The 14317-nt window shown below is 35.8% G+C and overlaps 1 protein-coding gene across 3 annotated transcripts in view; it reads left to right on the forward strand.

Annotated features, from left to right (window-relative positions):
• SEPSECS (Sep (O-phosphoserine) tRNA:Sec (selenocysteine) tRNA synthase) overlaps positions 1-14317 on the forward strand; it is a 42037-nt gene that overhangs the window by 12186 nt on the left and 15534 nt on the right. For all 3 annotated transcript variants that reach the window (XM_079153608.1, XM_079153606.1, XM_079153607.1), the window contains exons 7-8: positions 2478-2607; positions 2741-2832. In XM_079153608.1, coding sequence (XP_079009734.1) covers positions 2478-2607; positions 2741-2832 — 222 coding nt within the window. The remainder of the gene's footprint in view (positions 1-2477; positions 2608-2740; positions 2833-14317) is intronic.

Below are 14317 nucleotides of genomic sequence, written 5' to 3' on the forward strand. Positions count from 1 at the left end.
TGAGGGGAACAGAGGTGGTAGAGATTTGAGGTGTGTTAGGAATTTGGGATTTTATGTGTGGAATGGCTATTTGCCATTGGAAGGCTTGGAGCAGTAGAGTGACCTAGAATGTGGTGAGTAGAATGTAGGATGGCAAGAGTAGAAGGCTATGGTAGCAGCCCCTGGGAAATACGTTGGTGGCTGGGGCCAGAGTGTTCTCTGTGCAGGTAATTGGAAATGATTAGATTCAGACATATTTCTAGAGTAGATTTTATAAAGTATGCTGGTGAATTATATGTAGGATGTGAGAAAATGAGAATTCAGGGCTTCCAGGCTTTTGATCTGAGTGACTGGAAGAGAGGAAGTGCTATAGGAATAATGTTCTGTCTTTTAAACAGGGCCTCTTTGCCTAGATTCTGGTCCTGCTGTGTCATTGGTTGCTTGGTTCAATAAGGAGCTTTAACTGCTTGGATTTGAATCACAGCTGATCTTGGACATGCCACTTTAAATTCATTATGCTTAATTTTGTCATCTGTAAAATAGGTATTACAGTAGCATCTACCTCATATGGTTATCGTGCAGGTTAAATGTGTTTTGAACGTAAAATGCTTAGAGCAGTGCCTGGCACACACTAAGCACTCAGTAAATCTGGCAGCATTTATTATGTGAACAATTATTGGTTTTATTCACTGCTGCTATCCCCAGAACCTGGAATAGTGTCTGCCATATGATAGGTGTTCACATATTTGCTCTATGAATAAATGAGTGAACTAATAAATGATGGCCCTTACTTCATAAGCCATGCTCTGTTTCCTGTTCTGCTTCAGCAGTTCATCCTTCCAGTATTTTCCCTTTGGTATTGGTAGCCCTGGACATTAATGGAACAGTGGAGTCTTGGACCGTTCCTGAGATTGGGTCTGGCCTGCTTGTTTTCTTGCCGAAGAGCGTGCTGCCATTTGAATCCTGTGCTTTAGTGATAAAGAGTTCTAGCAAAGTCTGGTGCACTGATTGCTCTCTTAGTACTCCTGCTCCTGGTTGAGGTTCGAGTTTCAGGAAGCTTTTGGCAGCCCTTAAATGGTAATAAAAAGGCATCACTGTGCCATTTTCTAACATGCTGCCACTTGGAGTATTTTTCCATTATTTATTCTGTTGGTTCTACATGCTTCTCTCTGTTTTCCTGTGATATGGATATGGTGAGGTTCTCTCTGATTATAGTCTGTTAGGGAATTAGAGGTGTAATGGGAGGGTTAAGATTTAAACAGCCCCATGATAGTCTGCATGTCGCCTGCTCCCTTTTCTGGCTTTCGCTCCCTCTCCCTTTAGCCTGGATCTGGTCTCTCAGATTAGGCTGGCTATCTGCACCTTCCATTCTTCCTGAGATATGGAGATGGAAAGGAAGTGTGAAAATGAAGGTCAAATGTGGTTATAATATTAATAGGAATGTAGATTGTGAATACAGATTGAAAATCTGTGCCTACAGATAAAGAAAAAAAAAAACGATTTTAGTTGAAATTTAGATAGTATCTTTATTTTTAAAGAGGAGAGAATTGAAGCATATTAGACAGAAGGTCACAGACTATGTTGGATAGGGACCAGAACTTAGTTTTACATTTCTAGTAGGTAAATATTCAGTTTTTCAGTAGAATATTAGATTTTCATTTGAAGTTCATTTTGCAGTGGAAGGAGATCATTTAGTATTGTAATATTAGGGAACATGTATTATGTAGAAACATTGCTTTTGAAATTGCCAAGAGGATACAAATAAAGTTTCCATTAGTTAAAATTTTGCTTTTCTGTTTTGTTTTTAAGTGGCAGTGGGAGCAGAATTTATTGCTTAAAATGGTTTCAAAGATATTAGACTGTCCATGCTTCAAGAAGAGGCATTTAACTAACTGACAGCTTGGGTAGCTGTAGTTCATTAGGTTACAGTGGCAGCTCTTGAACTCACAATGAGTATTTAAAGCTGCTTAATTGTTGCAAGACCCACTATAGACTTTTATTGTCAAAAGATTTTGGATAAGAGGCATGGAAAGAATCCATTTTTTTCTATCCAGTTTTAAGGTATAAAACTGTGTTTCAGTAAAATTCCCACATGAACTAATAATGAAAACCTGCCTGCTTCACAGGGTTTTTGTGAGAATTGAATAATTAATATGTAAAGTATAAAGTGCTGTTCTGCTTATTAGGAACACCATTTAAAAACTTGATTTAATACTTAAAAACATTTTACTAGCACTGTCACAAAGATGATGAAAGTGTTTGACCTATTTTTTATTTCAATGCATTGTTTTAATTGTATTATTTAATTCAGATATAATTGTTTATATTTATGGTATATAATATTTTAAAATATGTATGTGTTTTGAAGTGGTTAAATCAAGCTAATTAACATAGCCTTCCCCTCACATAATTAACATTTTTTGTTGTGGCACTTAATCATGAATAGTAGTTGTCTGTCCTAGCAACTAATATGTAATATTACATGTTATTTATTCTAGGGGGCTCGGGTTGGTAGAATAGATGCTTTCGTTCAGAGCTTGGACAAAAATTTTATGGTTCCAGTAGGTGGTGCTATAATTGCTGGCTTTAATGATACCTTCATACAGGAAATCAGCAAGATGTATCCAGGTAAATAAGTCATTCTTCGGAAAAGGTAACTAACAAGCAGAAATCCATTTGTATATTCACTGCTGTAATAAATCTTAATTTCCAAAGCTTCCCCTACCCAATCTTTAATGTAATTTGTTCATTCTTATTTTAGGAAGAGCTTCAGCTTCACCTTCTTTAGATGTCCTTATTACTTTGTTATCACTTGGATCAAAAGGCTATAAGAGACTGTTAAAAGAAAGAAAGGTAAGCTTTTCCTTTAGGTGAACTAAAGGGAGAAGGATGACCAGAATAAAACAGGACACAAAAATTTTAAAACTTATGTTATGCATTCATCATAAAACTGTTGGTGAATTCATGAAATATATGTGCGCACGTGTGTACGTATGTATGTATGTAAAGTGTTCACTAGAACAGTGCTCTAAACCATTGGTGTTTTTTCCTGTTGCTTCATTCCATCACGAATTTAGGTATCTGATATGGCAATTTACTCATATCTAGATCCATTGTAGGTGGTTTTCAGTTAGTCATTGTCATCCTGTCTATCCTGATAGTCTGAGGAATGTTGAATAGGTGATTTTACTTTTATTTATTTATTTATTTTAGAGAAACTTCACAAGGAGGATGTTATTTAGTAAAATTAATTTTATTTATCACTTAAAGATAGAGGTTCTTAAAGGACAAATAGACAAGTCTTCTTTTTAGGTTTTGGAAGCCTAAAGATAGTTTAGGTTTCAGATGTCAGTCACAGGAGGAAGTATCAGGTCAGAAGTTGGCCAACTTCTCCTATTAAAATAATAAATTTCTTTCTCACCATATTTGGAATATGTCAGCTATGAGAAGAAAAGTGACATTTATGTTTAAAAACTGGACTTTGTCTCCAGTACCAAAAACTATTAAATTCAGGACAGCTCCAGACTCAGACAGTGTTGACAGAACAGGTCTGATTAAGATGTTTTTTTCACCTCCCATTTGGGAGAGCCGTAGGCCCTGGTACAGGTTTTATATGTATGTAACTTTCTAGAACTTATTAGCTATTGTAGTTCCTGAGATTTATATTACTATTTTACGTAATTTAAAACATTTATATACATGTATATAATCTCCAAGCTCTTCTAACAGCATTATGATGAATTAAAAGTTTTGTACCCTGTTTTGCTCTGATCATCCTTTTCCCACTAATTCAGTCCATGGGCAAGCAGTTGTTTACTCTTTGTTGTGAGGCCATTTCTTAAGATGTACATGATAGAGGAAAAGATACTCAGGAGTCATTAGGAAAATGCAAATTAAACAGTGAGATATTACTGCACAGGTAATGTAAAAAACACACCTGGCAATACTAAATACTGATAAGGGTCTTGAGCAAATACGACTCTTAAACATTGCTGGTAAGAATGAAAAGTATTACAGCAACTTAGGAGAAACTCTGGCATTTTTACAAAGTGAAAACTACACTTAGCATATAATTCAGCCATCTTCTACGTATTTACTCAAGAGAAATGGAACCTGTTTTCAAATTTGGGCAGTTATGACCAGACACTGTAAACATTCATGTGGAGATTCTTTTTTATAGCTATTCTATTTGTAATTTCCAAACCTGAAATAACCCAACTATCCATGATCTGATCTGTAAATAGACAAACCGGTACATCCATACTGAGCAATAAAAAGAAATGATCTGATAAGTGCAACAAAGTCATGACTCTCAAATACATTATGATAAAAGAAAGAAGCCCAACTCAAAAAACTACATTTTGTATGGTTTCATTTGTATGCTGTCCTGGAAAAGGTAAAAGATAGGGACAGAAAAAAGATCTGTGGTTGCCAAAGGCTAGGGATAAAGGAGGGGACTTTTTGGCATGATGAAATGTCTTACATGTTGATGGTGAAAGTGGTTTCATGGCTCTGTGTACTTGTTAAAATTCATAGAAGTGGACACCTGAAATTTTACTTTATTTAAATTATAGCTCAATAAAGTTGACCAAATTTTTATACAGTAAGAATAAAACTCCAGTTTTATTAACTCCAAAAAGTAACATCCTGGTCATAGGTTGCTGTAGCCAAGAGAAAAGCTCAGCAGATCTTCTAAAAACTTTCTCCATGTGTCAGATGACAACACTTATCATCGGTTTGTTTGAGAGTTTGGTTTCACATGCCAGGGATTTCAATCACATAATTAGTTATTTAACCTTGGAAAAGTTACTTGAACTTCCAGATTTTATTTCCTTATTTGTAAAAGAAACTATTGATGTCTCAGGCCACTACTATTTCTAAAAGAATTTAGAATATTTATTAAAATACAAAATTATTTTCTGGGCTTTGGATGTTATAATCATGGGAATTGGTCATAATTAAGTAATTCAGTATAAGGCATATTGGTGACTTAGAAACCAGACATTTTATGTTTGAATTTTTTCCTTTTTTTTTTTTTTTTTTTTTTTTTTTTTTGTATTTTTAATGTGGTACTGAGGATTGAACCCAGTGCCTCACACGTGCTGGGCAAGTGCTCTACCACTGAGCCACATCTCCAACCCCTGAATTTTTTCTTTTTAAGATGATGGTCTCTTTAGTTTCATAGAACCTATGTCCATTTCAGGCTGCCTTGCCCCAGAGACGAGCCTACTTAAAACAGCATAGACAAATGTTTCTGTGAGATTAAAAGTCAGTGAAGTTGAGTGTGGGGCATTTCATTGAATAAATACTTAACCCACTGACAGAACCTGCTCTTGTGGAGCATGTATCGCACATGGGGGAGGTTAACAATGACAAACAAGAACATAAACTCCAAGGTTTACTTGAAGGTGAAAAGTGCTGGAGAAATAAAAAAGAGCTCTGGCGACTTTAACCTCGAAGGTCTGGGAAGAGAAAAAGGACCCGCCAAGGAATTGAGAAGGAGCTGTCAGTTGAGTAGGAGGAAAACCAAGAGCGTGGAGTCCTAGAAGCTAAGTAAAGGGAGGAAGGCATGAGTAATGTAGCTGATACCACTGATGTAGTCAGTTAGGGTGAGATTAAGATTTGGCTGTTTGTTAGAAAAGTTTCTATAACCTCATTCATGGTGTAATCTGTTAGTACAGGGCTGTATTGTCTCTGGGTATCTTTATGTGCATGTGCATACATTATGGACATATGAAATACTGACCCTGGATACGGAGCACTTACCATGTGGCAAGCACTCTTCTAAGTGCATTTTCATGTCTTCATTTAGTCCTGTGAGGTAAGTTTTATTGTCATCCTCATTTTCAGAGGAAATGGGACAGGAAGTACCATGAGTGAGGTAAATTGTGAAATCAGATTTAAATCTAGGCACTTGGGCCTCTTATTCTCCCTTAACCTCTAGACTCTACTGCCTTTTTCTGTAGTCTAGTCTGGTACATAGAGCTATAACTCTGAAGACTTAGGTCTACGAATTTCCAAAGGAGGCAAAAACAATGCATAAATTTAGCTACTCCAGCCAAAATAAAGCACCGTTCTAGTTTAGAGAGAATATATGTTATTTGCTTGTGTAGAATTGCTGTTCTTGGGGAACAGCCCCTCATTGACCCCATGTAGTCCTGGTGAATCTGTCAATCACAGTGTCCCTTCCTCCTCTTTCAGAGGAGTGGGCATGTGATATGGCTAGTGTGGTTCATCAGCAGGTATGTGGAAAATAAGTTCTTCTAGTAGATTTTATAGATCCTGCTGAGATAAAGGGCTTCTTGCTTTGCACATAGCAAGTTTTAAGGGTAGAGTTCTATGGCTATCATCTGCCACATTTCTGGCTGTGCCAAAAGGGATTTCTTGAGACTGGGGAACATGAGAGGAAAAACATGTGAATCATTTGAGACTCTGGATCCAGCCATACCTACTTGTAGACTGAGCTGTTAGATGAACCAACAAGTTCCCTTTTCTGTTTTAAACTAGATTTCTAACACTGATACTTTTGATTCCTTCTACCCCTTATATCATTAAGCCATTTGTAATGATTTCAACATGTCACATCTTGTCCCTTTCAGCTGTTGTTACTTCCTAGCTTAACCCCTTAAAACATCCAGGCAGGGTGGCTACGATGTCCTAATAACTCTTCTGATCCCTGTTGTGGTTTACCCTCATTTGTCATGTTAACTTTAATTTGCAGTATGACTACTTGTCATATTGTAGAGTAGTACCAGATTAATATTTCTAAAAATATAGTTTTCTTCAAGTTACTCTGCTTTGAGTTTGTTATTTATAAGACAGAGCCCAAACTCCTTAGTCTGCCATCCTGATTGTTAATAATCTGATCCCACATTTGTTTAGCAGTATTTGCATTTATTTATGTAAACATTTATGCATAGGCCCTAAGGTTAAACTCACAGACAAGACTAAAACAGTTTATACCCTCATGGAAAGTACAATTTTGGGTAAGTCTGGATATTAAATAAACAATTGTAGATCTGATGAGAATTATGAAAGGAAAAGCAACATATATAAATAAGAACATCCGTTGCAAAACAACTCTGAAGAAGTGACATTTATTCTGCAAAAGTACAGTTTATGTCGGATGTGGCAGCACACACCTGTAATCCCAGTGACTCAGGAGACTGAGGCAGGAGGATTGCAAGTTCAAAACTTAGCGAGACTGGGCCTCGAGGTAAAAAAGTGGTTAACCACCTGTGGGTTTAATCCCTGGTACTAGGAAAAAAAAAAAAAAAAAGTACAGTTTGTACATTTATTCATTGACATGTGTGCTGTGTTCATAAGCTAGCATTGTTAGCCAACATACTATAGAACTTGAAAGAGTATTTTAAACTGTATCTAGAAAGCAAAGTCTTGTGCAGTCACTAGAGAATTGACGATGCTAGCCAAAACATCAATTCTTTGTAAATACTAGTTTTCTATAGGGTTGATTCAGATTCAGTAGGTCTGGAGTAGGGATCAGACATCTGCATTTTAAGCAAATTTCCCTGATGTTATGTGCACCCAAGTTATAGACCTGTTGTTTTAGGACTCACACAGGTCACTTGTATGTGTAATCGAAACTTGGAAAGGAAACATGCAGTGTTGTAACATTTTAATACTTAGATAATAGTTTATGTCATTTTAGACAGACTACATAACTATCCCAAATATAAAAGCTTGGAAATATAACTTGTTAATTAATCTGTTTTTTATCTTCTATAGTATTTTTTATTAGCTACTTTTTTGTTTTATATTGATCAATTGGCAAATTTTGCTAAGATTCATTTTTAAACTAAATAAATGGAGTATATTATTCCTGTTAATAAGAACATTATATAGTTTTAAATTAATCATTTTAAAAGTATACTTTATCATCTAGATGTAAGCCTTAAAAAATCTCTAAAAATTCTTTAAAAGATTTTTACATGCTGTCATTTAGAATGCTAAATATGCATGCTATCTAGTATTTCTTGCTTTTGTTCTTGAATTGACACTGTGAATAATAATAGTATGAAATATTTGCTGAAATATACTAATATAAATCTTGAGTAATTTTGTAGTTTAACGTATTTAATGAGCACATTAAAGAGATAGTTTGAGTGCACATGTCTAAAAATTGCCATTAAGTGTCTGAAATGAAATGGCTAACTTGATTACATATCAAGTTATCCAGGTAATCTGGGAGACTAGTGCCACCTTGGAGTTTGCCATTTGTCCATTTGTTCTTAGCATCTTTTGTGATATATAATAGATGTTTATCAGATGCTTGTTAAGTGAACTGACGAACAGTCTTTGGGACACCCGGATACCTGAGTTGAATGTTGTTATAGTTATCTCTTGTTTTACATAGAGTAAGTATCTTCGTTCCTTATATGAACATAGTTGAAACTTGTGGAAAGAAATGAGTTAAAATGGCATTTAACCTATTGTATATAGTAGGTATTGTACCTCTGGGAATAGTATTTCCTGCCTACTTTTCTCATTTCAGGATTTTAGAATATTTGTGTGTTAGGGATGACTATTACCTTTTTGAAATCTTAAGAATTTCTTTTATGTCTTGGTTCTTATGTTTTTTCATATATAGAGTTTGATTTAAAAAATTCAGCTATTCAGTGGTACCCATATATGTGTACATTTTGCTTAGCATGAATGAAAATCCACTTGTTTTGAGAATGACCTGCAGGAAGATGCAGCTCAGCTACTGAGGGATCCAGCAGGCATTGCAGTTCTGCTTTTCATGGACTTTTTTCTTTATTCCCATTGAGTAAACACTATGGGAGAAATTTTATGTTCACTGGTATTCTTGAATTGGGTGGCTCCAACTCAGATGTCAAGAGGTAACCCTTTGTAACACCCAGAGCTTTGTTCTTTCCCTTTTATCTAGATTAGGTAGTAGAGTAGAATAAACAGGGACAGGACAAGAATAGCATCGCAGCTCCCATGTGTTAGCACTTGTCTGGAGGAGTCCTGCCAGGTAATGTTGGTTTTTTTTGTGTGTGCTGGGGATCGAACCCAGGTTCTCGTGCATTTTAACCACGTGCTCTACCACTGAACTTCATCCCAGCCCCGGTTTTTGTTTTTATTCTGAAAGCTCTTTCAGACTAAGGTAAGAGTATGTGGGCGGGAAACTAAGGTATATGTGAATGTCTGCTATTCGTCAGGACCTGTGCTAGGCTGATTATAGTCATTATTTCATGTAATAGTCAGCAAGTTAATGAGGTAGGACTATCCCCATTTTACACATGAAATTGTGCCTAGAGAGGTTCAGCACTTGCCCAGGAACAGCACAGAACTAAGTACCAGACCTGCTGTTGAGACCAGATCTGTGTGGTCCTCCAGCTTTGTGCTTTTCTCTCTTACTGCTGTCTTCTCCCTGCTTGCAGTCACTTGTTCAGTGCCTAGGGACCAATCGATCGCTCTGAGCAAGGTATTGAGCCATAAGATGATTGATCTTGTGACCTTCCTACTCTTCTCTGGTGGACGTATTAAAAACCTCAAAGGCTCTCTTATGTACTAATTGGTTTTATTTAAAATTCTATGTATGGAATTTATTTAGAACAGTTCATAAGAGTAATTTTCTAATTGTTAAAATACTTGTTTGAGAACTGTGTCATTGTAAATAAATAAAACTTTGCTCTTTAACAACTTCATTCAGTCGGTAGGTCTTTCTGTTGAAAAATGTGGATGTCCTCCATAAGCCATAATTGCATATATGTAGCATAAATATTGTTCCTTTATTGGATTTGTTGCAGAAATAAAGCCTCTTTTGTGTAAATAGACTTGATTTTGAACTGTGAAAATTTAATCGTGATAGTTTATTGGTTCAGCTCTAGAGAAGCTGAGGCAAAGCTATTTTGCTCCAGCCAGAGCTATTTATATACCATCACTATGAGCTCCTTTTTATATTATTGGTGTTATGCGAACTAAAAAAAGGAGTGTTAAAGGAAAACTTTGGATTTCTTTTTATTCCGTGCCCTTATTCACCACAATGATATTTTTAGAGGTTATTTCAACTAGCTATATCTCTTCAGGAAAGGCTTTATCTTTTTCACAGTAGAGACAGACAGGAACTCAGCTTGAAGCCATTTCTTCTCAAGCCTTCCTTTTTGAAGGGTGAAAGGATCAGAGAATGTGGGACTTTGTGTGTGAATTGAGCCTCTTTGCCCTTAGGCCCTTGATGAGTAGCACATCTGCTTCACTGAGGGAAGAGATGACCAGGAGTTTTAATGGAAGAAACCTTTAAGGAAAGAGGTTAAAATATAAGGTACTATTTCTTGGAGTTTTTCTATGTAAAAAGAAAGATCTGTCTTAGAAGTTTATCCTCACTTTGTTTTGCTTCCAGAGAATACCATTATTCTGCTTAGCTTTCTTTTTATAAAAGTGCTTTTCTGAACAGGGCAGGCAGGTAATCATTTATTGTTGCAAATATCTGCTGAATTGAACAAGTACTGAAGAGGAGTGACAGCGGAATGGCTGCTTCAGAGGCTGGGATTTGTGAGCTGAAGCTTGGAGGACAAAATGAGTTCTAAAGGAACACCTGACACAACCGCAGTGTCCTGTAACAGAGCAAAATTTGGAAACATGAGTAAATTTGCAGCCCCAAAAGTAGAATCTCCAGAAATTGTCAGATTTCAGGCCTTGATATAAGGCCTCAACCATTTGAGCCCAGTGTTTTTGCTCCAGAGACCAGGCCTGCTGAGTATGTGCAGATCCTTTGCTCTGGCCAGTCATGGACAATAGTCCATCGCATTTAGTACTGTTTGCTTCAAATGTGGACCTCTGTGTATGTGCAGTGTACCTACAGTTAGGTCTTCCATCCATCCATTCAGGTTATCGACGAAATGTTAGACTACACGCTAAGTTTCTTTTTTGATCTATTACCCACTCTGGGAGACATAACAAAATAATATGTGAAGTACCACTTTCATTTTATCCTAGAACATGAAACAGTATGTTTCAAAAGACATGATCACTTAACACCTTTTTCTTTAATATTTAGCTGTTATACACATCTGTGGATTTTGGGGAGGGATAGTCTGGATGTGGGGTTTCATGACTGCAAATCACCTTGCAAAAGGCCATGTGAAAGATAATGCTTAATGTAATTCAACTTATTTTCCATTAATATCTTGAACTATGGTGTACATTTTGTATTTTTATTCTAGAAATATAGCTGACATTAGCATTTAAGCATACAGTTCAGTTTATCTCTAGTGAAAGTCTTTTAAAATTGTTATGTACAGCACAAAGGACATAGAAAATCAATAATATTTCATTTCTTTTAAGTAAGATCTTTCTATATACATTTGCTTGGGTTGCTTATAAATTTCTTCCTTTACAGAAGTATTTTGTAATAAATGTCAGTTATGGATTTAACTGTAGCAAAAAATAGTGCAGGTTCTGTAGTACCTTTAATATGTCAGGTAAAAAACTGCTTAGCTAAGTATTAGTATAGTAGAGAAGTAAAATTTCCTAAAAGATATTTTTAAAATGTAGTGATACTAAAAGGAGAGCATGTAGGACCTTAATACATGGAATATTGTAGAATTCGATGTATTGTACTTGAAAATATTTAAAGCTTCTTTGTTTATTGTTTTACTGATCTTAACCTTTTATATAGTGAAGAGATACTATAAATATTTTCTGTTGAATGTAAACTTGATTTGAAAATACTCTTCTTTTTAAATCTAATTATTCCCATCCTAGTGTGATTTATTTACCTCAATATTATCTTTATAGTCTAAAGAATTATAATATTAGCTACAGTGAAAACTGAATTTTGGCAGCATTAGCAAGTGATTTAACTGGTTAAAATTAATTTATTAGAGTATTAGAAATTGAACATTGGGCAAATTCAGTTTTTTAATAGTCATGTATGCATCAGTAAGTTTAAAAGCGTCCTTTAGGGGGTTACTAAGGAAACAGTTCCAATTTTTTCAGAAATAGCTAATTCAAGTACACATTAAGTACTCATTAGGTTTCTCTTAATCTACAGATGTGATCACATTGGTGTTTAATGTGGCAACCAAACTAGAGAGAATGATATTTTAAATTGGTCTTCACTACTAAGATACATAAACAGGAGAAAACTTTGCTTCATTAATACATGCTTAAGGATGAATGAAAGGTGGAAGTGGTCTTGTTGGAGGGGGCGCAGCGGTCTACAAAGGGTGTTTCCTAACTCTCAGTTTTGTTTCTGCTTAAGAGAGAGTGATGAATCTGAGAGTAAGGGAAAATTAGACAGATGCAGATTGAGACTTCAGTGACTGATGTAGATGAAGATCAGCATGTAATAACTAAATGAAATCATGTGACTGTCTTAATAAAAAAACACAGAGCATTTAAATTAGTGACCTAGGTGCTTTAAAGTAGTTGAAAATATATATGTGAAACCCAGGACTTCTACCTTTTGTTAAGACTCATGTGGTACTGGAAAATTACAAATTGTTCTAATTGCTATAAAAACTGATGATATATTGTTTCCATTTAATTATTTTATATTTTACCTTTTGAAGGAGTTTGGATATTGGTGTAAGGAGAAGCCAAGAAATCTTTAAGAAAGGAAGCCTATAACAATTTTTTCCCCATTTCTAAAGATAATATTTGCCTCCTTAAATATTTCTCCACACTTTTCTTAATGGCAAAAGAGAAAGTCTTATCACCTGTAACAGTAATGGTTGCTGATAGCTTCATTAAGTTTGGCAGTTGTGGATGTTAAACTTTTTTAGAATAAAAAGATTATTTTAGTGATCTAACATTGCATGATTTCAACATGCTGAGAATTAATCTTATAAAGTATCCTAAAATTTAATGATAATTGACTTAAAATGCTTTAGGGGAGAAAATATTGTTGATAAGGATAAAATGTGGTCATAAATAGGCTCATTAATAATTGGAAGAAATTTTCCTGTTCCCTTAAAAAGATGGAGTTTGTCATCCATGTGCTTTTAGACATGAAAAAGCCCCTTTGGGGCCCAGCCAGAGTATTTAACCCTTCATACCACAGACGCAGCTTGTATGGCCTTTGAATTTGCAGAAGTGTGATTTCCTGCTGTCTCCAGTTGGGTACTCTGTTGACTTTTTACTGTTAGGTATATCTTTCAAGTTTATATGATTTAACTATGTATATAGGACCCCACTGCAAATGGGTTGATTCAGCTGCAGATGTTCTTGGACAGGTTTTTATTTTAATACCTGTCCAAAAAGACTTTATGAAGAGAGCAAAGTAAAATTTTAGTTCAAATAATTGCCAACTTGAAATTTATTTGTAAATATTCGTTTGTTCCACTTACATGGGGCATTTTATACTAACAAGGCAGACATTTTTGTTATTTTCTGCTATGGGATATATGTTTATTTTGGATTAGGACAGTTTTTAACTTTGATTTAGAAGAAAGACTTTTAAGACTGAGGATGTAGTTCAGTGTAGAGCACTTGCCTAGTATGCCTGTGGCCTTGGGTTCATTCTCTAGCACGAAAAAAGAAAAAAGAACAACAGCGACATTTTTAAACTACCACTTCACTTACCACATAACTTGCATATTAAAGTCAGGCGTATTTTTCTTGGTGTTGGTGAAGCAGTGAAGAAGACAAAAAGCTCCTTTCAAGGAATTTTTCCATTCTACTAGGTAGTATAGGCAATATTCAAGTAAGCAGAGATATGAGATAATTTTAGATTGTAGTAAGTATAGTGAAGAAACCAAAATAGGTAATAGTGGTAGAGGGAGATTGGGAGTTGAGGATGGGGAAAGCCAGAGCTATTTTAATAGAAACATAACAAAGGAAGGTCTCCTTAGAATGTGACAGAAGGTTTTGGCCACTTGGGGAGTAATCTGGGAAATGTGGGGACAAATAATGAAGGTCAGACATGAAAAGGTCACAGAGGAGGCTGTGGACAGTGAATGGGTGATGACAGTCACTGGGTTGGGTATGTTGCTGTGCTCCATCATGTGGGGCCTTGGAGTTGAAGAGTGGTGTTTTTTTGGATTACAGAAGAAAGTCATCAGAGGAGTGGCATGAACTAGTTTATGCATTTGAAAGCCAACTCTGGCTGTGCATGAATGGATTGTGGGAGGGCAGAAGAGGAAGCAGAGAAACCACACGGGGACTCTTCTGCTATTTCAAGGGGTGGAGTTGATGGCTCTTTGGACTGGAGTGGGGATCTCTGGAGGTTATGAGGAGATGGATTTGGTATGGGCAAATCATAGCCCCAAGGCAGGAAGAGGGCTGGTTCTTCGCCTTTACCTAAATCCTGTGGTTTCTGAGAGTTGTGGAAGCTTTGAATTTCATTACATGTGGCAAGGAGAGCACGCAA

This window comes from Sciurus vulgaris (assembly GCF_902686455.1).
Source record: "Sciurus vulgaris genome assembly, chromosome: 9".
Taxonomy (NCBI): Eukaryota; Metazoa; Chordata; class Mammalia; order Rodentia; family Sciuridae; genus Sciurus; species Sciurus vulgaris.